Genomic DNA, 24,607 nt, shown 5'->3' with positions numbered 1-24,607 from the left:
ACGAAAGATGAAATTGAAATGGCCCTTATTGCTATAGCTACATATCTAGAGACAAAAAAATTATATTACCTAAAGAGCGTACTTACTACAGACTCCCTCCCACTCTTATTACCTATTTCACAAACATTCGGCGATTGGAAATATTTTTTAGCAAAATATTATTCTATTTATTCTAAGCAGATTCTTAAGATGATTTTAATTTTTAAAATTTATTTTTGTTTATTACTCTTATAAAATACGAAGAATTTCAAATAAAATATAATATACAAACACAGAATGATTTAGTATGCAGGTGGAGTCAGTCGTCGTTACCATGGTAACGGAACCGTTAAACGACTCCGGTTCCAGCTCCAGCAATTTCTATTGGCTAGAATCAGTGAACGAAAAAGTGGAACGAGTCCGGTTTCAAAAGGATTTAAATCACTCCGGATTCGACTCCACCAACTCCAGTGGATTTAACCAATGAAAATGCTAGAGTTGGGCCGGAGTCGTTTAACGGTTCCATTACCATGGCAACCACGACTGACTCCACCTGCACTCTAGATCATTTTGTGTTTGTGTATTATATTTTATTTGAAATTCTTCGTATTTTATAAGAGTAATGGACAAAAACAAAATTTAAAAATTAAAATCATCTTAAGAAAGCGTTATTATGTTTTTTGTATTCAAATGAAACGAATATTTAACTACAAAATATTTCCAATTGATGAATGTTTGTGAAATAGGTGATAGAGTGGGAGGGATACTACAGTAAGTAAACCAATTAGGTAATACTACATTTTGGCTCAGTTTTACTTTGACCGTCATGCGGACATGTACACGTTTAAACTTACGCCAATGAAGATAAGAGTAAGAGTGTCCAGCGCTTAGTTAAAGATTAAGCACACAGCTTTTTCTTTTTGTAAAACAATAAGATAATATTTTAAAAGCTTGATATTCAATTCTTATTAGATAAATATTGTGAGTAATTATAATTTTGTTTGAAGGGTTAGAATTTTTATGGAATACTTTCCTACCCATTTCCGTTTCTCTATATTGAATCCTCTTGAAGCAAGTTAACTCCAGTCTTCCAGTGGTCAAGCTAGATAATGACAAAATTGCTTTAATTTATAATTGACTAGCCTATTTTTGGGTTAATATTTGTGTTACGTTGTTAATTTTATATTTATCAGAGCAATTGGAAATTAGGGATAGTACTTAATGTGTGTAAAAGAAATATAGTTTTGTTATTAACTGGAAAAGCTAACTGTTAATGATATATTTTAATAAATTACGTGACATTTGTTCTTATGTTTAATCGTTCCAAAACCTCTGCTGTCTCATTTTCATTTTAATTTTTTTGGGGCGGGGCGGAATCACTTTTTTTTAAAATAGGGATTTGAATCAACTCGTTCCACCATCGGACTCGTTCCAGTGGAACGAGTCCGTTCAAATAGCCCATCACTAGTAAAAAGTGTGTTGCTAAAGTATCATCTACCCGCCTTTTTCATTGCTCTAATAAAAATGGAACTTTAAAAGGTAGATAAGTTTGTATAACTGTTTTAAAGAACAGTTGATGCTATGTGAAATGTAATCTTTGTTGCCATATTATTTTTATTTTTATAGTGGAAGAAATAATGGACTTCAACCAAAGTGATCTAGTACCTGAGGATGTTATGATTTTAGACGTATTTCATTCACTGTTTTTGTGGATCGGCAAAAGAGCACATAGAGAAGAAAAATCAAAGTCATTAGATTTTGCTTTCGAGTATTTGGAAACAGGTGACGTTTACTTTTTTTAAAAGAAAATCTTTCTTTTGAAAACAGTAAATCCGAACAATTTTCAATTTATCGCACAAAAAAAAAAGTTTTAGAGTTTTATCTATTTCCGTAGATCCCTGCAAAAGAAAGTCTGATATTCCAATAATTCAGATGAATCAAGGAAGCGAGCCACCTATATTTACTGGATTCTTCTCTTACTGGGATCCAGAATTATGGGAGGTTCGTATAAATTCCTTACCACGAAAAAAAAAATCCATATAAACTGTATCGTTTCTATAACACAGGAAAAACAATTTAATAAGCATATTAAATTTATAGAAAAGTAAAACTTTTGAGGAAATCCGCAAGGAAATGGATGCTCAGAAACCTGCATTACAAGTCGACCTGATTGTGGCAGAAAATATTCCGAACTTTAATGAATGTGAAAAATATCCTTTAGAGATATTATTGGAAAGGGATCCAGAAAAATTACCAAGTGGTGTTGATTACCAGCACAAAGAGGTAATTGTTTTAATAGAAAATTATTCAAAGAACTGAACTTACTTCCAACAGAAAAAATAAACTAAATGTCATTGTAGAAATCGAATCAATTAATAGATGAGAGCATGATGAAGAATGCAATGATAATATTGAGATAAGAGTATTAATTTCAGATTGTGTTTTAGATCATCTCTTAAATTCAATTTTACTGTCCACTTCTTATAAATGAAATGTGGTAATCGCGATGTGAAATGCTAAACTGTATCGTTTCTTGTTTCTTACTTAATCATTTTGTTAAGTTGACAATTTCTATTCCAAATCACAAGGAGATAGAATTCTTAAATATCAATAATTGATTTAGAGATTTTAAGTAATAATTTTAATTTTGTAGATATATCTTTCTTCAGAAGAATTTTTTGATGTATTTGGAATTAAATACAAAGAATTTTCAAATCTACCTAAATGGAAACAAGAATACATGAAGAAAAAAGTTGGACTATTTTGAAAGCTATTTCTCAAGAGCTCTGTTAAAATGTAAATTATTATTTTTATAACGAAATAAACCTAATTATTGTTTAAAAACCTGTTTCAGTTTTTTTGGTTCCATTAAAGTAACCAGGAAACTTTGTATAAGTTTGAGGAAGCGGCGAAAATACTTGGATAATAAGAATATAAGAAATAGGTAGTTAGTTATAAGTAAATCACAGGGAAGACAGAGAAGATGGAAACATCGAGAAGGGAAACTTCAGTTTATCTTTAAATATTTGGGAACGATGGTAATTGAGTCGTCCAATGATGTCAGTTCAGACGTAAAGTAAACTAAAGGCGTTGTCCCGCCACCTAAAAACTACTGCATGGTGAAACTGACGAGGAGTGCGAAAATGTTGGTTTATAAGACAATTATTAGTACCCAATACTCATACTGCTTGTGAAAAGTGAGTACTGTCTTGGGAATTGAGCGAGCTCTGAAATTGAGGGAGCAAAAAAATCCTTAGAACTATTAATGGGCCATTGAGAGTAGGAAGGGGAGGAAGAGTAGGCCGAAACGGGTTTGAGGAATCAATACCAAGAACCAAATGTTGCAGCTTCTATTAAAAAAGTAAATGAGGTGAAAGTATAAGGTTGATTTCTTTTGCTGAAAAAAAGCTCTGCCCTGAGGCAATACCGATGGTCGGCTTTTAGGGAGGCTTCGAAGAGTGAATTGTGGGCAGTCTAGGGCTACCTTTCGAGAAATGGAGATACTGATCGTTTGCAGGAAACCCAGCAGGATTGTACCTCAGAATAATAAAATAGAAATGTGTTCTGTTCATTTATGATATTCATTATATTAGCTTTTAACCTGAAGATTTTGATTTTATGTTCCCTGCAACACTACGGACTAGCATCAAGTTGAAGCTAGGGTGCGTGATGCGTATTGTCCGTTCCAACTTAAAATTATTAATACAAAATAAAATAAAAAACAAATATATAATACTACTTTATTAACTGTGTACAAATACAATAATTTGTTTAAATTTTAAAAAATAAGTTCTTATTAAAATTAGCTCTTTAATTTTTATAAAATCTTTAACGTCAAGAAAGGACCTTTTATAATAATAACGTCGATACCTTTATTTTATCATTCACTTACAAATTATATAAAATATCACAACATAATAATTACTAAAGGCTTTTAAATAAACAATTATAGTTTGATATAAAAACATGATGGACTGAAAAAAAGTATAGTTCATATTTCTTAATGAATTATTAAGTTCTGTTTCTATTATTAAAAAAAAAAATACTGAAAATGGTTACAATTTCTTTAAGTAAATACGTATCACAAGGACATATCGCTTTAACCACAAGAGAATCAAATTTATAAAAATTATACGGACTAAGAAAATAATTACTTTTTAGTTTCATGTTCAAAAAAGAGAACAAGTCATCAGCTGAGATTAAGATTTAAATTAATTCATAAAATTTTCTCCCGTGGTCAAAAGTCACAAATTTATAGTTATGATTACCTTCATTAAATTTAAACATTAAAAAATAACATAAAAAAGTCAGCTAACTGCTCTAATGTAAGCAAGACGTGATTATTTATTGTGCTTATTAAAATTAAAAGTTTTTTGGTAATTTATGGACTATTTGTGCCGATTTTTGGTAAGTAAGTACCTTACCTTAAGTGGTACTTGATTCTAAAACATTCTCCTGTACATTGTGTTCGGAAGTTTGTTTTTTCTTTCTTTTCCTAGTGACAATTTATTAGCATTATTATTAACTTATATTATGTGACAATTATTATTTTTAGTGAGTATTTCAGTTTTAGGATCTAATAAACTATATAAATAACATAGCAGTGTAAAAAAAAAAAAAAAAAGTAATTTTATAAATTTAACCTGGACAGTAACTTTAACATTTTTTTTATAATTATAATCATCTGTAAAATTGTAAATATTATTATTAGTGTTAGGCAGTGTACATACGCATATAGTTCGATTTTCTTTTTTGTTTACTAACTTTTTATTACTCTCCTTTTTTATATTGTTATTCTCTTATTTATTTCTCTTTCACAATGAGCCATTCTAGTGGCCGCACAGTAATAGCGACCTCCACGGACAGCGAGTCCACTACGTCCACTTCTTACAAGAGGAACTATCTCCCCCAAAAAATGCAAAAAAACCAAAAGCACACGGAATGCCTCTGCCAAGAAAGGACCCCAGGGCCCCATTGATCAACCACAAAACCTTCCTGCCTTTTTGCAACCAGCGACGCCCTCAGCTGAGAAACCCGAAGTAGCTCGGGGCCTAGCAACTGTTACGGCTCCTCCAGGAGTGCTGACTAATAATCCCTTCGCTCCTTTGGCTGATCTACAGGAAATGGAGACTACAGCGCCCGCTTCAATTCGTGTCCACAAGCCGCCCCCTATTTATGTAAAGAACATCAGCCAATACTCTGTTTTATGCTCTGCATTATCGCAGCTCGTTGGAAAGGATGCTTTCATATGTAAAGCAAGGATCACAGACTTAGTAATCCACGCGAAAACAATTGACAGCTACAGGGGTATCATCAGGTACCTCAAACAGAACAAGGCGCAATATCACACATTTCAACTAGAGGAAGACAAAGCCTATAGGGTAGTCTTAAGACATCTCCACCAAAGCGTGCCCATAGAATTCATAAAGGAAGAACTTAGTGAGCTGGGCCACACTGTTCGAAATGTGGCACCAGTTATTCACCCAATCACTAAACAGACTTTGCCTCTCTTCTTTGTGGATCTCGAGCCACGGCCAAATAACAGAGATGTTTTTAATATAGAAACTCTTTGTTATTCGAGAATTAAGGTTGAAGAACCTCACAAGCAACGGATTGTTGTGCAGTGCAAGCGTTGCCAGGAGTACGGGCACACGAAGAGCTACTGCCAGCACAAACCAAGGTGTGTTAAATGTGCCGGTGAGCACTTTACTCAAGACTGCGGCAAGATTCCAACCACACCAGCTAAGTGTGCTCTCTGCAGCGGCGACCATACAGCCAGCTATAAAGGGTGTATGGTGTACAGAGAGTTGCAGCGAGCTCGGAGACAGCCTCCCGTGTATGAACATCGGTCAGCACAACGGAGTATTCCACAGCCACCGCCAACAACTCAACAGTCAAGAAACTTTCCTCCTCTATATACTCCCATCACTAATCAAAATTTATCATATGCAAGGGTGGCCGCGGGACCTCAGCCGCCTCCTATTTCTCAAATGCCCACAACCTCATCCACAGGAGACATCAATACACTTCTTACAAGCTTCTTAACAGACTTCAAATCCCTCATCACACCTCTGATATCTCTCCTTACAACTGTCGTTTCCAGACTCCTTCCTAACCAATCTCCTTAATGGCTCTTTCACAACACTCTCTCACCATCATCCTCTGGAATTCTAATGGACTGACTAACCGCAGACATGAACTAGAAATATTACTACGAGACAAACGTATTGACATCGCACTTATAACTGAGACGCACTTCACTGATAGATCAAGATTTTTCATCCCAGGTTACACGACTTACAAGACCAATCACCCGGACGGAACAGGACACGGAGGAACTGCAATACTCATACGAACTTCTCTACAACATTTCTTAATACCCTACAACGCTACACCCTTCCTACAATCTACAGTAGTCTCTTTACTGACAGAGCCCTTCTCCTACACTTTTGCAGCTGTTTACTGTCCTCCTAACCACAATATTCATCAAAACGATTTCTCGTCCTTTCTCTCTTCTCTTGGGTCTCGTTTCATATGTGGTGGCGATTACAACGCTAAGCATCCGAGTTGGGGCAGCCGGGTGGCGAATCCGAGAGGCCGAACTCTTAGCACTATCCTCAATCAAAATAGTTACATTTCCTTATCCCCTTCTCAACCGACTTACTGGCCAACTTCTCCTCGCAAAAGACCTGACCTTCTTGACTTCTTTATCTGTTCTAATATTACCTCTCTACACACTGACCTACACACATTAAACGACTTGTCTTCAGATCATAGCCCTGTCATTCTAACCCTTGACATTCACCCAAAACAAGCTCTTCCCCGACAAACCCTAATAAACGGAACTGTTGACTGGGACTTATTTCGAGAAACTCTTGACGAAAAACTGAACTTAAATGTGTCCTTAAAAACTCCTCACCAACTAGACGATAACGTGGCATACTTGACTACCGCTATTCAGCAAAGTATTTGGCATTCTTCTCAACGGACTTCACCCAACAGAACTGCACCATTACCTCTAAATCTACCTATACACTTAAGAGAACTGATAACGCGCAAACGTCGCGCAAGAGCTCTTTGGCATCGCACCAGATATCCCTCTCACAAAAGACTGTTTAACCAACTTACTAGAGAACTGACAACAAAACTAAGGGACTACTTTAACGACCAATTCTCTGATTATACACAATCACTCACAACTGAAGACAACTCTCTGTGGACAGCAACCAAAAGAATTCTCAAATACAAAAAAACTTCTCACCCACTAAGACGCCCGGACAATTCTTGGGCTAAATCCGACGAGGAGAGAGCCCAGTACTTTGCCGAACATCTTTCTACAGTCTTTACTCCTCATCCCGACGTACAAGACTTACAACATACTGAACATATTCTCAAAGAACTGGACATCCCTTTACAACTTTCACCTCCTCCCAAGCCATTCACTCCTAAAGACATCATGGACGTAATCAACTGTCTTCCCAAAAAAGAAAAGTCCGGGCTATGATCTGATTACTGCTAACATCCTTTTACATCTCTCCAAGAAAGCAATAGTATTTCTTACTACTCTTTATAATGCTGTACTTCGAACCACTTACTTTCCTATTCTCTACAAATTCTCTTCTGTAACAATGATCCCTAACCAAATAAACCTTCTCATATCCCAAGCTCTTACCGACCCATCAGCCTTCTACCCATCCTGGGGAAAGTAATGGAAAAACTTCTACTACTCCGCCTCCAAACTGAAATAGCCCCTTTAAATATCATTCCTGACCATCAGTTCGGTTTTCGGAGTTGCCACTCGACTGTTCTCCAAGCACATCGAGTGGTGGATGTAATCGCTACTTCCCTTGAATTAAAGCAGTATTGCCCGGGTGTCTTCCTTGACATATCTCAGGCATTCGACAGGGTATGGCACACGGGACTGCTTTATAAACTCAAACGCCTACTGTCTTCTACCTCTTACCTCATTCTTAAGTCTTATCTCTCCGACCGTTTCTTCCAAGTCAAACAAGGTTCTTCTTCTTCTCCTCTTATCCTTCCAATACTCGCTGGAGTTCCTCAAGGAAGCATTCTAGCCCCCTTACTTTATATTCTCTATACTGCCGACTTACCTACTAACCCGACTACAATTACTTTCACATTCGCCGACGACACTGCAATTCTTTCTCCTCATCTAGATCCTGTAATAGCATGCCGTGCCCTCCAATCACACCTCAATCTTCTAGAGCCTTGGCTGCAAAAGTGGAGAATCAAAGTGAATGAAATGAAATCTAAATACATAGTATTTACCTTAAACAAGAAAACTCTCCCTCCTCTCTCCTTCCACAATACTTCCATACCAATGACTAACCAAGTACGATATCTCGGACTACATCTTGACAAACGACTAACATGGAACCCACACACGAGACTCAAACGAACTGACCTCAATCTGTGGTATAAAATGTTGAAAAGACTACTCGACAAACGATCAAAACTGACCCTGACAAACAAACGAACTTTATATACCGCTCTACTTGCCCCAATATGGACGTACGGAATACAACTTTACGGAAGCGCCAAAAAATCGAACATCAACCGACTTCAGACCTTACAATCTAAAATTCTAAGAACAATAGTTAACGCTCCCTTCTACGTCTCCAATCATACTATACACTCTGATCTCAATATTCCTCTCGTTTCTGAAATAGCCCAAACTCGATACACAAAACTCCATTCAAATCTACACGGTCACTACAACCTTCTGATTCACAACATGTCTACCACAACACTTCCTTCTAATCCTCAACGCAGACTAAAGCGGCGGTGGCCACGCGACCATCTCAACACAACGCCGACCTCCTAGGATGGTTGCTGTGTAAGCTTGCCAATCTGGCGAACTAACGGCTTCCATCACTGGATGGTCGTCGTTCACTCCAATCACGCCCTTGGTGCACATACATGTGCGCGTATATTTATGGATATATATAAGCGTGCATGTGTATTTGCGCCATCCTTATCACTCATCTCTTTTGCTTATTGTACTGCATACAGTTGCAAAATAAATAAACAAATAAAAAAAAATAACATAATTAATGGAAACTTAATTAAACTAAAAAAACTGGCAAGAAAAAAATTGTTTTTAATTAATAAATATCATTACTAAGGGATATCACAGTTTAACAGAATATGTTTCTGCAAACAGGTTTTTTTTTTTTTTTTTTTTTTTTCCTTGAACGTTAAATAAAACAATTTAACCTGATATTGATTTTTTAGACTCTTGTTTAAATTAAGTAGGATTTCCTTAGATTAGTGCGTGAAAAAATTATTCACCACTTCTTTTACGGATCAACTGCCTAAGAACACTAAGTTACTGAGTCACTATTCACTGAGAGGTGAATAAATTTATTTAAAGAAAAGAAGTGGGGATATGCCAGTCTGTTCATAGAATTCCTTGAAAGAAGCTCAGTTTACTCGGTTAGATATAATTTTGATAATTCATCAGCTAGCTTTTTTTTTTTTGTTATGACAACCGGAGATATTTTCAGTATGGATATAATGTGATCCAACAACAGTTAATAAGAAGTCTTTTACTTCAAGGTGAAATTATGGCATAGAAAAATTATCTTAATGTTTATATTTTTGGGATGTAGCAAAGTGAAATCATTTTTAATGAGAGATATTTATTTATTGATGAAACCATGTAAAGATTTATTTGAGTTTTAACTTATCTTGAGAAGTTTAGTGATAAATAGTTTTTTCCGTAGGCTCTTGACATTTTAGTATTAACTAATAGTGTTTTAACAATATAAATTAAAATATATATATATATATATATATAAAAATTTTAACAAACAATATAATTGTTGATTATAGTTTGACAAAGCCGTACACTAAATGATTTCAGTGAATCATATTATGAAATAATGCCAATTTATTTGCATCGTTACTTACTAAAGCTTATTCACTACTTATTTATATTATATTTATTTTATGCATTTTTAAAATTGTATTAGGCTATAATGTTTTAAACAAAAACCAAATACTGTGAACAATAATATTAAGCATTTAATAAGAACGCATGTTATGAAATATCTTATAAGGGACGAACAATATAATTTAAAAATCGTGTTTCTGTAGATGTAAAATTATTCGATTTTAGTTTGTTCTTAATTTTTTTTAATTTCGTAGTATTCTTTATTATGACTTATTTCCCGAAAACGGTTTGAGATTTCTAGCTGGGATTTTCGGTAGTAGTTGGTAGTTTCGGTGAAACGTCAAACGGCAAATGATTAGAGGTCACTTACGGAACTTTAGAAGGTATAAGTTAAGATTCAAAGCGGATTTTGCTCAGCAATTCTAACTAAAGTGAATAATCATCTAGTTAAGTTCTGGCAGGCTCATTACTTTGTTCGCTGGCAAAACGAAGAAATACCTAAGCAAAAATAAATCATGATTAGAATTAATTCTATTTACAAGCTTATTTGTAATAATTCACAAGTAAAAAAAAGAGACTATTGAGCAAAGTCACATAATCTGTCTTTAAGGATTAATATAGTATCTAGGACCTCATTACGAAAAACCAAAACAATTCTTAATTTTAGTTTTAGAGTCTATTTTCGAGGATGGAACAATAGGGTTTGAAGCCATTTGATTCGCAATATAAATAAAAAACTGGAACTGGCCACTTAATGAAGGTCTTGACGTAGCTTTGACACCCAGCTTTAAACAAAAAGTATTTCATCCAAAATAATTTGTTAAAAAATATCATCAAATTAGATGTGGGAGCCAGTGACACTTCGGTTTTGAAAGTGAGAGCGAAAAGATCCTTGAGGTGTAGGAACATTCAGTTCTTAGAAAGATTCAAAAGAGCCAAAATAGTAAATAAAATGGAAAGTCACGTAAAAGATGGCTGAGATATGTAGAAAAAAAACCCCTAAGAAACCTCTCTTTGAAAGTCAGGAGAAGCGGTCAGGCTAGATTGCAATGGATGGATGGATGGATGGATGGATGGATGGTTGTACTCCAGGATGTTTGGGACTGTGGCCTTAATAATAATACAAAATTATTATTGCATACATTCATAGTCAGTCAGTCAATGATCACTACCTTCCTGAGCACTTTCGGCGCATTCTCTGACTCCAGAATGTTCTCTTGTCAAAGATAACACTGTCATTTATCTCGACAAAGAAAACATAGCCAAAATAAATTTTTAATCTGACTGGCATGGTTATACAACCCTAGTCCTAGCTCTCTTTAATTTTAAACTAAAAAGCTAAGTGTTATAAAACTAATATTAGTAATGTCATTTTGGTAGATAATTGAGGAGTTTAATGCGTTTGGAGGACCCGTACTAAGGTGTAATTTCTCTTAAGTTAAAGATGCTAATAATAAGGTGGAACTCAGTTTATTTTCATGTCTTACCCGCTCTCGCATTGGATTTATGGCCTCAGAAAATTTAAATTTTAGAAAGCTATTTTGTTCTTTTAGATGCTGAAGCAGATTTTAAACCTGCTCTGCACCTTACAGTAAAGTGCTTACTGAAGACATTGTGGCCAATGGTACCTTGTTCTTAAAGAACAAGAATGTAATGTAGAAGGTTTTGCCTTTCCGACTTTTCTTACTAATCGTTCAATGATATTATTCCCTTGGCTGCTTAAGTCCTAATAAACCAGCAACCAAAATAAAAATCAAAACACAAATATTTTAATATTACCTCTTCAAGAGTAGTTTGTGACAATGAATAATCATCCAGTATGTTCCTTTGTTTTCCTTTTTCTAGGTGTCTAAATATATCGGATAGTTTGCCGTCAGGAATATCATATCGTAGCTGATTATAATGTTCTTCAATAAGACGGGAAGAATTTATAGCCACTTTCATGAATTCTTTCACAGTTGTAATGTTATTTTCTTTGCATCGAATTACGATTCTATAACCAGCTCCATATCTACAAATAAAATAATTATTATGGATTTCAAACTATTAGCCAAATATCACCTTTTTTATAATGTATTGCATAAACTCTCCAATCCCATGATTTTCCACGCTAAGAATATTTTTAAATTGAATGCTGCTGCCTGGTTAAGCTTAGAAAGTGGAAAGAATCTGTCAGTCTGCCATCAAAGAAGCTGTGACAAAGTTCCACATTAGTGGGGGATTGTAGGGGAAAACTTTACAGTTTTTTAACAGTCCCTAGATTATGGTCGTAACTAAATTTTTTATTTTTCGCCATGAGTAGAACACAATCAAGAGTTCTGGAAAGTATTCTGACTTGAACATTCTTCATGCCAGTCATTTATTCAAAATGAGAAAACCGTCCTCTTTCAAATCAATCTTTGCCAAGTTTGAGATAAACTAGTTGAGGAAGGCATTACCACTATTCAGGTCAGTAATATGACCAAATAATAAAAGTAATATGGCCAGTAATAGGCCATACCAAACAACAAGCAACAACAACAACAACAACAACAATAATAATAATAATTTCCTCAATTTTAAAATTGTTCAGCTCAGAAATATTTACTTATTCTTAAGATGTTGAGAAGAACCAATACATTTGAATTGTCCATTGACCATAATGGTGAGGCGAGTGCACAGTGCTTGACATTCTTCCATACTATGAGAAGTTAGCACTACAGATGTGCCGTTCCTAACTAAGTCTTGAATCCTTGTCCATATAAATCTTCTTGCTTTAGGATCCATTCCAGTGGTAGGTTCATCCTAAGAAGATTATTTCATAACAAGACTATCTTAATATTGTTCAATTAAACTATTTTATTATGAGAAATGTTTCCTAAGGTTATTTAATGTCATACTGTTTTTGCTAGATCCTGTATTGTACAAGGTAAAACTCACCAAAAACACAAGAGGAGGACTTCCTATTAGCGCAATAGCTGCAGACAATTTCCTTTTGTTCCCACCAGACAAAGTTCCAGATAATTTATTTGAATAATAACCTAATCCCATTTGTTGTATGGTGATATCAACTCTCTGTAAGAATTCAAGGAGTATACAAGGCTAATAAACTTAAAGAGCCCTAAGTTTTACTGAAAGAAGTTAATTTACGTACCTTATTTAAAACAAAAGATGGTATGTTTTTAATTCTACCATACAATATTAAATGTTCTCTTGGTGTCAGTAACGGATCCAGTGCATCAAATTGAGGACAATAACCCAAAATAGAATGCACTTTAGACAATTTCTTTACGACGCTGTAGCCTCCAATAGTTGCATCTCCAGATGTCACTCTAGTTGCTCCAGTTAACATCTGATCAACAATAATTACTTATCAGACGGCACCTTCCTTTGTCAAAGCGAAGGACTTAAAAAATTAGTAATTAAAGCTTCTATCTTCCACATGTCACTTTCGTTCGTATCTTCTATCTTATTTCTTATATAATAAGAATAATAATTTTTTTTTTTTTTTTTTTTTCCTGAGGGGGAAAATGCCACAGGCACCTTCCAGATTAAGTCTGGGTGTGTGGGGCTTTACCCACTAAAAAACCCCCTCCTCTTCAGGCATAACGTCCACCCCGGAACCGCCATAAGCATTACTTCAGGGTGGTGCCTCGTATTAAATGCAACTATCTTTGATTTATCTCATTGTCTGGGCCATAGGTCTTATCGACGGTCTAGCTCCCTCTTCTTGCTTCTTAGCACAGACCTAACAAAGTACGAATCTCCTTCCGCCGAGGTCCCATATCATATCTCATGTCATATCTCAGCTCTCTATTACTCAAGTAGCTATATAATAATAATAATAATAATAATAATAATAATAATAATAATAAGGGAAGGGATTAGCTATGAGGTTAGCATACTGGACTCCCACGCGGAGGTCCCGGGTTCGAATCCAGCAGCTGACCCTTAGATTTTCTCTTCCTAGGAGCTTCTTACAGCTCACTGTCCGGTGATGGACAGTGTTGTCTGTAACGAGAGAACACTGTCCGGAGGCCGGCAGTGCACTGAAAAAAGCTCCGAGCGCTAATAACCTCAGCTGTTGATGCGCCAAAAAAAAAAAAAAAAAAAAAAAAAAAAAAAAAAAAATAATAATAATAATAATAATAATAATAATAATACCAGATAAAGAAAACAGGTTCCTCCCTTGCCTGCGGGCCGCGAGGGATTAAAAAAAAAAAAATAACAATAATAATAATAATAACAATAATAAGGGAAGGGATTAGCTATGAGGTTAGCATACTGGACTCCCACGCGGAGGTCCCGGGTTCGAATCCAGCAGCTGACCCTTAGATTTTCTCTTCCTAGGAGCTTCTTACAGCTCACTGTCCGGTGATGGACAGTGTTGTCTGTAACGAGAGAACACTGTCCGGAGGCCGGCAGTGCACTGAAAAAAGCTCCGGGCGCTAATAACCTCAGATGTTGATGCGCCAAAAAAAAAAAAAAAAAAAAAAAAAAAAAAAAAAAATAACAATAATAATAATAATAATAACAATAATAATAAAAGTATGAATCATTCGCATCCATAAGATGATCAAACTTCAGCAAAAAATAAAACAAAATTTTGAGAAGTTTAGACATTCTTGAGCTGCACCAGGAATAAAGTCCAGAACCGCTCGACGATCAGCCCCTAGAAGAACGTGATACTGCCTCTAATTAAAAAAAAAAAAGAAAAAAAGAAAACGTGCTCTATCTGTACCTTAAACATAGTAGTTTTGCCAGCTCCATTGATTCCTAACAATCCAAAACATTCTCCTTCTTTTACACCAACATTAATGCGTTTAACTGAAGGTACTTGATTGTATTTGTACACCTAGTCATGGAGAATAAAGAAAGGTTTTATAAATGCTGTAATTTTGTTGAATTAATGGCAAAAATTAATCAAAATACCTTTGTAAGATCTTTAATAACCATAATATCACCATCCAAATCTCCTCTGTGAATCCGTTCCTTTTCAGCTGCTACATCGTCTTCTTCATCTCCGTCAATATCTTTAATAGCAGAGCACTGTAAATAAAAAAAATATCAGATAAAATTTGATCTAAAAAAAAAAGAAAAAAAATCATAAATAAATAGTTGTTAATGGTTCATCTCACATTAAGCAGAAATTGTAAAGAGAGAAGCCTTGTAAAAACAAGCCATTTAGGCTGCATCTAGGGCAGGACTTGCTGAGCGGGCTAACTAACCGAAGTTTACGTGCTAAATCTCAATACAGAACGAAAAGTGCATACAAACAAACACACTTTCACAATTTAATCTTAAAAATCACAGATTACAATAATGGTGATAAAGGTAGATTCTATAAAACTATGGCAGATCAGTTACCTAGACACCCATGGTTTAAGGGAACTGTCACTAATAAATGGGTTGTTACGACAATAAGCAGGCTGAGAGCGAACCACGCGGTGTGCGGATCGTATCTACACAGGATCAACAAAAGGTCCTCTCCTCTTTGCGTAGATTGCAATGAGGAGGAGGATTTCAAACATGTAATAATGATATGTCCACGTTATGTGGTAGAAAGGAAACGCATGTTTGACGATATATACAGGTATTTAGATGCACCATTTCGCTACGAAGACATTATATTCTCCACCAACATTTATGTGCTTAAGTCGATAGCAGAGCTAGCAATGAAATATGAATGTATTTAAAAGCGATAGCCGAATTAGTATGAATGGAAGAAAATGCTTAGAGAAGGATTACGTGATTTTAATTTTGGTTAAGCTCGTAGAAGGATGGTAGGAGCACAGAGTGCTGCTCCATCCATTAGCAGTAGTTTATGTAAATAGCAGTATATAGTAGAATGATGAATGTGTGAAGCGAATGTATTTATAAGTAAGAATGGAGAGTGAGTGATATTCTAGTGATAAGCACCTAGACGATGCTGGCTGTATGGCGGAAGCCAATGCCAAAAAATAAAAATAAAAATAAAAAAAAAAAATCTTAAAAATTTTTATGTGCCAACATTGATTTATCTATAGTAAGCTCAAGTGTAATGTAAAAAGTGCAAAAATAAAATATATTTTTAAACAAAAATCAAAACGAGCAACCTTCAATGAAGACTTTGTGGACATTTAAGTAGGAACTATGAAAAACTTAAAATAAACCTATTATACAATACTATCTTCTTCAAATTTCTTAAAAATATAAAGTAATACTGTTTCCAAAGAGAAAACAAAAATCATTTGGTTAAGTTTACAAAAAGGTATTTGCACTGTGAAATTGATTAATTAGGTATGAAGATGACCAGTTTCGGTCAAAAAGTAACTAAATATAAAAAAATTGTGACTAATAAAAACAAGTTGAGACTAATTAAATAGGAAGATTTTATTGTTGAAGTTGGCCTGTAAGAAAAGTAGAAAATAGTTTGGAAAAAGGTAATAACCAGTTCAAAAAGTATTGCTTAATTTTACCTGTACTTACAGTCATTTGTTCTGTTGCCAATATATCAATAGTTACCATTTTCTTCCCTTTCCCCACAATAATAAGAATAATCAAAAGTTCCAACACCTTTCTTATATGTCTATGTTTCTGTAGCAGAATGTTTCGGAATTATAGAACACGGAACATGGTGAAGAACTGCAGTGCAGATGTTAGTAAGCAAGAAAGCTTGAATCCGATAAAAATAGCCAACTGAATCCACCTATTATTTTTGCAGAAACTTAATGCGGGTTCAGTACGCATATCAAAATGCGTTCATTATAAAATTGAAATTAATTAAGCGCTTAAAAGAGCGCTTTCTCCCGGTTTGTTTGATTATTTATAGCGTTCAGGAAGTCTATAAAGACATATTAAAAATAATATTAAACATAAGCAGTAAATTCAATGCCGAATACTTGAGACAAAATGGAAGTGGTGCAATATAGTGTTTTTAGGGCAGAAAGACGATTCACAAATAACAAACAATGACATCACGTTGTTTTCTTTACCTTGCAGAAAGCACAGAAATCGAACCTACTCATACCCTTATAATAAATTATGAAAATTTTAATGCCAATTGTTCGAAAAATTTATTTACAGATTTCAGAATATTTTGCATAAAATTTCTGCGTCTAATTTTCTTAATAATTACATTATTAAAGCTAGAATGTAACACAGTCCAGTTCATAAGCTTTTTACAAATCCTGTAAATGATTGTTTCCACTAAAAATAAGAAGAACCACTGCAAAAAATAAAAATAAATTAAATTAAAAGAAACGTAACTAACACTGTACAATACTCCATACAATATGAACCAATTTTCATTGGTTTGTAATAGTTTTACAAATAAGATGAGAGTACTCTGGAAAATCATTGCAAAAATAAACTGAAAACGGGGGTAATCTAGGAGAATAATATCCTGTCGTCGCTCAATAATTTTTAATACGCTCACTTTGTCGAATGCATCTTTCATCAACTTGGAAACTAACTTCAGAAAATTTGCGCCTTTGGCCATTTAGAGCTTGGTCGTCGGCAAACAGCAACGAATAGACCGTTTCATGTTCGAAAGGGACTCCCACCTTTTTAAATGTGTGTTCATCGCCTGTGTCTCAGTTTTTTTATATGTATTCGGGGAGTAGCCAATGTTTTCGCCATCTTGATAGTTTCTTGATATTAAGGGCAGTTGACCCCAACGGTTCCACTGCTTTCTATAAATTACCAAGCAGCACTGAATCGAACATCTTTCCAAAGTCCACAAATATTAGACGAACGTCCAAACTTTTGACACACAATATACTTGTTCAAAGACCATGAAATTTTATTACAAATAAAGATTAATAATAATTAGAAACGTGTGTATCGCATAAAAATAAAAAATGTACACTAAAATTTATGAATCCTAGTCAAGAAATCAATAGACCATGGCTTTAGTTCTTCAAATGATCTAATTTTGCTTTGGTAAGATTAATATTTGGTTAGACTTGTTGTCTCCTTCTTTCTGGGAACAAAAGGAAAACGCAAGAAAGTTCGAACGACAACCTTTATTACACACACAGTAAAATCAAAACACAAAAAAGTACACAATATATAATATCTTTTTAACATTCTCCGCCATATTACACACAGTAAGTCCCTCGTACACACTCTCTCAAACAGTGTTGCCACAGACTAATTATCTCAAGAATTTCAAACAGACTTTGTACAACACATTTTTAAAAAATTATCTGGAGGAAGGGTGTGCTTTTTATTGGTGGATTAGTTAGATGTTATTTTGAAATATTGCAGTAATGTTCACAAAAAATGTTTTTTATATTCATTAACCCTTAAGTTAGTTAGTATTATTTGACTTCCTCGCACTTCAATGTTGTTAAGTGAGTTTCAAATATATGGTATTATATGTTCATGGAGTCCTGTATAAACCAACAAAACACTTGTGCAACTTTGCACAGCACATACAAAATGAATTAAAACTATCAGGGCATTTTATGTTAATCTATTTTGAAGTTAAGATCGTTGTTTTTTCGAAAAATTCCGAATTTACAAAATTAATAACGTACTTTCCTAGGTTCTAGAGAATATGTTTCAATTTAAACCAAATTTTCGAATTCAGTATTAAATTTCTTCCAACATAATTCAGCTCTAGTTATTTACTGTTCATTTAAATATTGCTATAAATAGAGAAAAAAAGCATGGAAGAACAAGGCAATCAATATAGCTTAAGAAACTATTCTATCCGCTAGTTTTGTAATGACATCTTGTTTAAATAAATTGCTTAATCACTTTAAATTCCTCGATAAGGCTCAATAAAAATCATAGTAAAGTCATTATACTTCAATAAATAAAAACTTCAGTCAAGATAACCACAACAAAATCTATTTTTATTACTAATTACCTTTGTCCAATGGGTGATCCAAGTAAAAAGTCCAAACTCAATGGCCAAGTTAAAAAGGAAGAATATGTTGCCCAATACAAACATGCAGAGCAAAGGTTTCCCCAGCAGATTCCACTCAAATATATTTGTCTTGTATTCAATGTCTTGTTAAATTGGAAAATATCAAGCATATTAAAATTGTAACACTCTAATGTTGGTGAAAATATAAGAAAATAATCAGAATACATTATGCGAAAATATAAATGTATGCGAATCTACTTCAAAACATTAGACCTGAACATGGGTAACAGACTCGGGACTTGTGTAGGGGTAATGGTAAGCCCCGCTTGGAAAATGTAATAAACAAGACTTATCATATGTAAATAACATACCTAAAGAGGCTGCTGCTAAGTGATTCTGAGCTAAATCCAAGATGCCACTTCCAAGACAATAATGTGGAAAAATTAAAAATACTTCTTTAATCATGCGATCTTCAGCCTTTTGAAAATAAGAATTATCTATTATTAATCTTTTTATAGAATTCTTTTTTTTATTGGCCTTTTGAATTAATGCACATTGGTCATTTTTCATATATTGTCTACGGTGCGAAAAACAGCAATAAATGAGAAAAATGTAGCGTTTACTGTATTACTCTATGGTGAGTGCTATGTGATAAGTTACTTCAAGAAGATAATGCACTTCTCATAAATCATATTTCAATGTTCTCTTTTCACACATTACTTCTTGTAATGTATGTGGCCCTATTGCTACTACATCCCTAAAAAACTATATTGAACTTCTTAGTGCTTTGAATTTTTTAGCTCTAACACCTAGGAAAGTTGACTATCGAGAACCGCTAGATGCTTCAAGTCTCGTCCGTCACATCACATAATTATCTTAAAGGGACAATCGTTACCTCAAAGTATTAGTGATTTACGATCGTATATCTATTCAACTGACACTAACAGTCGGATCCGATGTGCGTTAAGCTAAGCAAAACTTTAACATCTAAACCTATCCTTAGGTTGTCTGCCTTAGCAGAAAGATGAGAACCTATCTTATCAAAACCTTTATGTCATGGTTTTTCTTAATAACAATATTCTAAATTTATGAAACATGCCCTCTGTTACTAGAGGCCACTAAGGTCAGAGATTAATCAAATCATGGATTTTTTTTTGCAATTAATCTAAAATATTCAAAAATCCGAGATCATTCCTTTTCATAAGATTTTATATAAGATTAAGTTCCCAATGAACTTCACTTCAACCAAGTTTTTTCCCAATTTAAGATAAGCTTTGTTTTTTTAATCTAGTTGTTTAAAATCAGTCAGGACAGTGTCCTCGCGTACAGATAACACTGTCCGCCATTGATCCGTGAGCAGAAAAAGGCTAAAAAGGTAGAAACTCGAATCCTCGATATCCATAAGGAGTCCAGTGTACTAACTTCTAAACTAATCACTTCCTACTTCAGTCCTTTTTAATTTTAAAGTGGAATAATAAAATGATATAAAATTATGTTTATTGAAGCTATCACATTATTTAGGCCATACTTAGCAATTTTTTCAAAACTTATCGCGAAAAGTTGTTAATTAGAACGTGGGTACATCAAAGTTGGAAACCATTTTGTGCTTCAAACGAAATGTCTCTAATAATTACAAAAATTATTACAATTACCTCATCTTCAAAAGCTCCTAATACAAAAGCAGTAACCATTGTTGCCATCCCTATAAACATATTCGCACTAGCAAGCCCCACAAATGCTGAACTGGGAATAGTAAAAACATAGCTTAGTAGGTACATCAAAGGGATGCAAGACCACCTACAAAACAAAAAGATTATGCTAATTTAAGTACATCCATTGAAAATAACAAACAAAAACAGAGAGGAAAAAATACCCATAAAGCAGAAAGAGAAGTATGACTCCAGGTAAATTGGTTGGTGAAATGATTGCCTGCTCATTAAAGATGACAAAAATTAAAATGCACAAAAATGCTGATACTGCATACGCTACCTATAAAAATGAAATGACCAATTAACCTTAATAGAAATTTTAAATTGTGCTATATGAACTTTCTTAGAAGTCTCCGCACTTACAATGTCCCAAATAAACTCTTCAATCCAAAAGATTAGACGATTCACACCAGATACTAAAAGCAAATGCTTTGAATTTGATACTCTCTCTTCTATTAGGTACAATGTAAAAGATGCAGGCACAATACTGAGGGCAGTTATAATAAATATAGAATGAAATATTGATACAACACCCTGTCGTCTGAAAAAAAGAAGCAAGGAATGAATACGACGCGCTGAAAATTTGAACAAAAAAGTATCAAAACGTTATAAATTTATAATTTACATAATCTCTAAATTCATCTGTTCTTGTGTAAAGTTCATGGGATGATTTATCGTTCGAATACCATATTCACTAATTTCATCTTGAGACTTATTTAATGAATCAAGAGTGGCGCGAAGGATTACATTATTAATTGCATTCATGTATGCCACAGATGACAGCCATCCTTTATTATTAAACCACACCTGCAAAATAAAAACTAAGGATAATAGTGCAATAGCACAAAATTAGCAAAGAGAGAAAGAAAAACAAAACTGTAAAAATAAATACAAATCGAGTTAAAAGTTACAAAGAAAAAAGTTATAGTTATTGTGTTATAGAACCAGAAGAATTTGCCTAAATTATGGCAATTCAGGGTGAATTTCCAACCCGTAGTGAAAAAGCTAGTAAGTAGTATCTAGTAATATATAAACTGGAATAAATCCTGCCAACATTCAAGCTAAATTGAGAAGTTAGTGTAGTTCAATATTTGACCAATTTACTGATTCTAATAACTGACTAACTCTAGTTTTAAAACGACTGCTATAAAATATTACTGTAAAAAGGCTGTCAAAAATATAGTAATAATTGATGCAGTTTATTTGCACCGAAGAGGGATATTTTTTTGAACCCAGGTAGTTAGAAGATATATACAAAGCTATATATAAAACAATTTCATTTTGTTTCAAAACTCACTTTTATATTGTTCTTTGTTGAAGGGGTGTACATATTTGGAAACATAGATATTAAATTAACAATGTTTGGAAAGATGTTCCTGGTTGGTTTACCAAACCTCTCTCTCATGTACATATATGCAGAAAGATTGAGATTTGGTACAGTTGCATTTGCTGCTATTGTATAACCACCTAATCTAAAAAAACGAAATAAAATCAATTAAAATAGATAATATAAGTATTCCAATTTAAAATTGAATATTTCAGTAAAAATCAGTAAAAACCTGTGCATAGTGTATTTTGGCCAAGTATTTATAATCCAATCTGGAACATTTTCGCCAGTCATATTATAAAAGATGTCATCAGAAACTATCTAAAATTGAAAAAGAAGTTATAGCTAAAACTTTAAATTTTTTAAAGCGCAGGTCTGAAAAAGTCCAGAAATTTATGTTTTATTTAGTAAGAAGATAATCAAATCTCAACAATTAAATTATTTTGAATACCATAGATGCGTTTCTTGCAATTAAAGCGATAGGTTTAATTACCGAGAGAATTTATAAAACCAACTTTGCAAGTTCGAAATGAAGTAAATGAGGTAAAAATAGTAAATATATTTGAATAGCAATTCGCTTAAGGGATGATGATATTAAAAATAAATAAATAAATAGATAAATAAATAATAATAATAATAATAATACTAATAATACTTGCTAGATCAAAGAAGACAACAGTTTTATGCTTAAAAAAGAATTCAATGAAATTAAAATAAAATAAATCAAGAGAATATATCAATAGAGAATCAAATCACAAACAAAACATAGAAAAGAGGATATCGTGTGAAAGCGGTTCAGGATTTTAAATTTTCCTCTCCATATTAGCCAAATATCAAACTCTGTGCTGTTTTCAGCCTCTTAAAGACTGAAAATTCTGCCAAATAAAAGGAAGAATATTTTGTAAAGCATTAAACTCGGTATAACTTTTAATAGGACGGCAAACCACCTTAAAGACACATCTAAAAAAAAATAAAATAAATAATACTTGCATCAGGAGTGGGCTTCAAGTAACGGGCAAACCGAACATTCACAAAAGAAATAGATTTCAAAATAAGGAAGATTAAAGAAAAATATGTAGAGAACAAAGACTCCTCTGGCACGTCATCTGAAGAGAATGCCTCAAGAAAGGGAAGATTACCGAGGCAAGTCTACAATTAGAAAAACGAGGAAGTCCTAATAAAACTAGTCAGAATAGCATGAAAGAAAGCAGCATTGTCAATCATCAAGTGATGGCCTTCAGAAATTTAGATCACGGAACTCACTGGATGGTGGAACGCTTAAAAAAAATAAAAAATCTCCGTAATATTAAATTAATGTAAACTAACTTTATACGAGGGAGGAGGAGGATCATCTATGTTCTTTGGGCACACTTGTCCTCCAGAAGCACAAGAACAACGTGGAATTGGAACGTTTGGCCCTCTACCTTTTTTGAAGGTGACAAAATTATTGCATTCAGGATTTCTGAAATTTGGTAAATAAAATTTTTAATAATAGATTTAACTCAATCTAATTAATTTCTTAAAATAACATAAAAACGATACTTACTTTTCACCATTAATTTTCAAACATTTTGTACCAATTCCGTAATGTCCTAGTGCGTTTGAAACATAACGATTGGCCCAGTCATCATCAGACGAGTGTGCAGATGCCTTATTGTCAAAAAACATATATCTAGGAGCTGAATATTGCCATATATCTAGCTCTAATGGTGGCCTTTCTTGTAGTTTTGGAAGAATCGTCGTAACTATCAACGACATGCAAATACATAATGCTGGTAACACCAACTGTGGGGGAAAAAAAATTATATCACGGAATAAATAAATTTAAAGGTTAATTAGAACTAGATTTGTAAAAAAAAAAAAAGAAAAAAATGACTGTAAAGAAATAAAGTTGAACCTTTAACTAGTGATTGTTTTCTTTAATGAATTTAAATGAAAATTTAAATTCCATTTTTCGTTCTGCCAAAAAGGTATCCCGGAAATTTCGAGTTGCAGATATTTTGCACTATCTCTTATTTGCCAAGACTATAAAAATTAGTGGAGGTGAAAATTTTGGATTGTATTCAATTATATTGAATCGTTGAACAATTCAATTGTTGATTTCAAGGTTCAGGCAAAAGAAGACGCAATATGATTCATGGTCCATGATTCTGCAACTTAAGCTTCCCCCTCTTAAAGTATACTACGTAGAGATATAACAAATTCGCCAAAACGTCAATATTTATTTTCTCACTGAACCTCGATTGACAAATATCGACTTACAAAAAACAAATGTGTTTAAAGAGTGAGAAGGCCTGCTACTTTGAAACCAGTAATTGTACCACACATCGCTGGAAGACTTGCAACTATCCACAACAGAAAGGACAAAATATATTAGAAAAGTCAACTTTATATATTGTTAAACACTTACCTCACAAAATAAACCTTTTTTATTTCTTACAGTATGATAAAATCTCTTAGTATGCAAAGCAAAAAATTGTCTCCAGAACTTGTGTGAAGAACTTTTTTGGTAAACCATTTCTTCAACAATTGGGATCTGTGAATCTACAAAAAGAATGTTCAATAACTCCTCCAAAAATATAAAACAAATAATAGAAGTGGAAATCAGCAATGCATAAAAATAGTGCAATTTCATGCAGTTAGAAAAGTGGTATACGAATGTGATTCTAAATAAGCAAAAATTAAAGGACAGGAAGCACATTAATACAAAACAAGTGGCAGCCTGATAGAAATTGAAGTGATAGACTGAAGAAAATAATCACTCTTGCAACTTTATTAAGTTTCCTTAAAGACAACTGTAAACTTTAAATTAGCGTCTTAGAATTGACCAACATTACTTG

At 33.6% G+C, this 24,607-nt stretch overlaps 2 protein-coding genes across 18 annotated transcripts in view; one reads left to right on the top strand and one right to left on the bottom strand.

The window, feature by feature from the left end:
- The first annotated feature begins 1,368 nt into the window (after nt 1-1,368).
- LOC141456272 (advillin-like) lies at nt 1,369-2,823 on the top strand. Its single transcript, XM_074132116.1, has 5 exons — nt 1,369-1,518; nt 1,606-1,761; nt 1,874-1,980; nt 2,080-2,262; nt 2,633-2,823. The coding sequence occupies exons 2-5, from the start codon at nt 1,617-1,619 to the stop codon at nt 2,744-2,746; spliced, it is 549 nt and encodes a 182-aa protein (XP_073988217.1). The 5' UTR covers nt 1,369-1,518; nt 1,606-1,616; the 3' UTR covers nt 2,747-2,823.
- Nucleotides 2,824-3,705: 882 nt separating this feature from the next.
- LOC141456262 (phospholipid-transporting ATPase ABCA1-like) overlaps nt 3,706-24,607 on the bottom strand; it is a 46,285-nt gene continuing 25,383 nt past the window's right edge. For 4 of the 17 annotated variants that reach the window (XM_074132086.1, XM_074132081.1, XM_074132083.1 and 1 more), the window contains 19 exons: nt 24,178-24,311; nt 23,314-23,552; nt 23,094-23,229; nt 22,000-22,088; nt 21,738-21,912; nt 21,066-21,247; nt 20,804-20,981; nt 20,605-20,720; nt 20,384-20,528; nt 19,103-19,208; nt 18,732-18,874; nt 16,992-17,081; nt 14,807-14,923; nt 14,616-14,729; nt 13,029-13,226; nt 12,815-12,949; nt 12,483-12,679; nt 11,675-11,906; nt 3,706-4,474 (listed from right to left, as the gene is read on the bottom strand). In XM_074132086.1, the coding sequence (XP_073988187.1) occupies nt 4,400-4,474; nt 11,675-11,906; nt 12,483-12,679; nt 12,815-12,949; nt 13,029-13,226; nt 14,616-14,729; nt 14,807-14,923; nt 16,992-17,081; nt 18,732-18,874; nt 19,103-19,208; nt 20,384-20,528; nt 20,605-20,720; nt 20,804-20,981; nt 21,066-21,247; nt 21,738-21,912; nt 22,000-22,088; nt 23,094-23,229; nt 23,314-23,552; nt 24,178-24,311 (2,801 nt within the window). In that variant the 3' untranslated portion in view covers nt 3,706-4,399. The other 13 variants (XR_012459680.1, XR_012459679.1, XM_074132084.1 and 10 more) reach the window with 13 other exon arrangements.

The sequence above is a fragment of the Rhodnius prolixus genome, unplaced genomic scaffold, assembly GCF_049639745.1.
Source record: "Rhodnius prolixus isolate KJV_2025 unplaced genomic scaffold, Rpr scaffold_4, whole genome shotgun sequence".
NCBI lineage: Eukaryota > Metazoa > Arthropoda > Insecta > Hemiptera > Reduviidae > Rhodnius > Rhodnius prolixus.
Note: the sequence above shows the minus strand (reverse complement) of the source record. Positions and strands in the feature narration are given on the sequence as shown.

Bases quoted from the DNA above. Each gene is read 5' to 3' on its own strand.
- LOC141456272 (XM_074132116.1), top strand. From the start codon at position 1,617: ATGGACTTCAACCAAAGTGATCTAGTACCTGAGGATGTTATGATTTTA. The intron at 1,981-2,079 runs GTTCGTATAAAT...TTAAATTTATAG, and splicing joins GGGATCCAGAATTATGGGAG to AAAAGTAAAACTTTTGAGGA. The intron at 2,263-2,632 runs GTAATTGTTTTA...TTAATTTTGTAG, and splicing joins TTGATTACCAGCACAAAGAG to ATATATCTTTCTTCAGAAGA.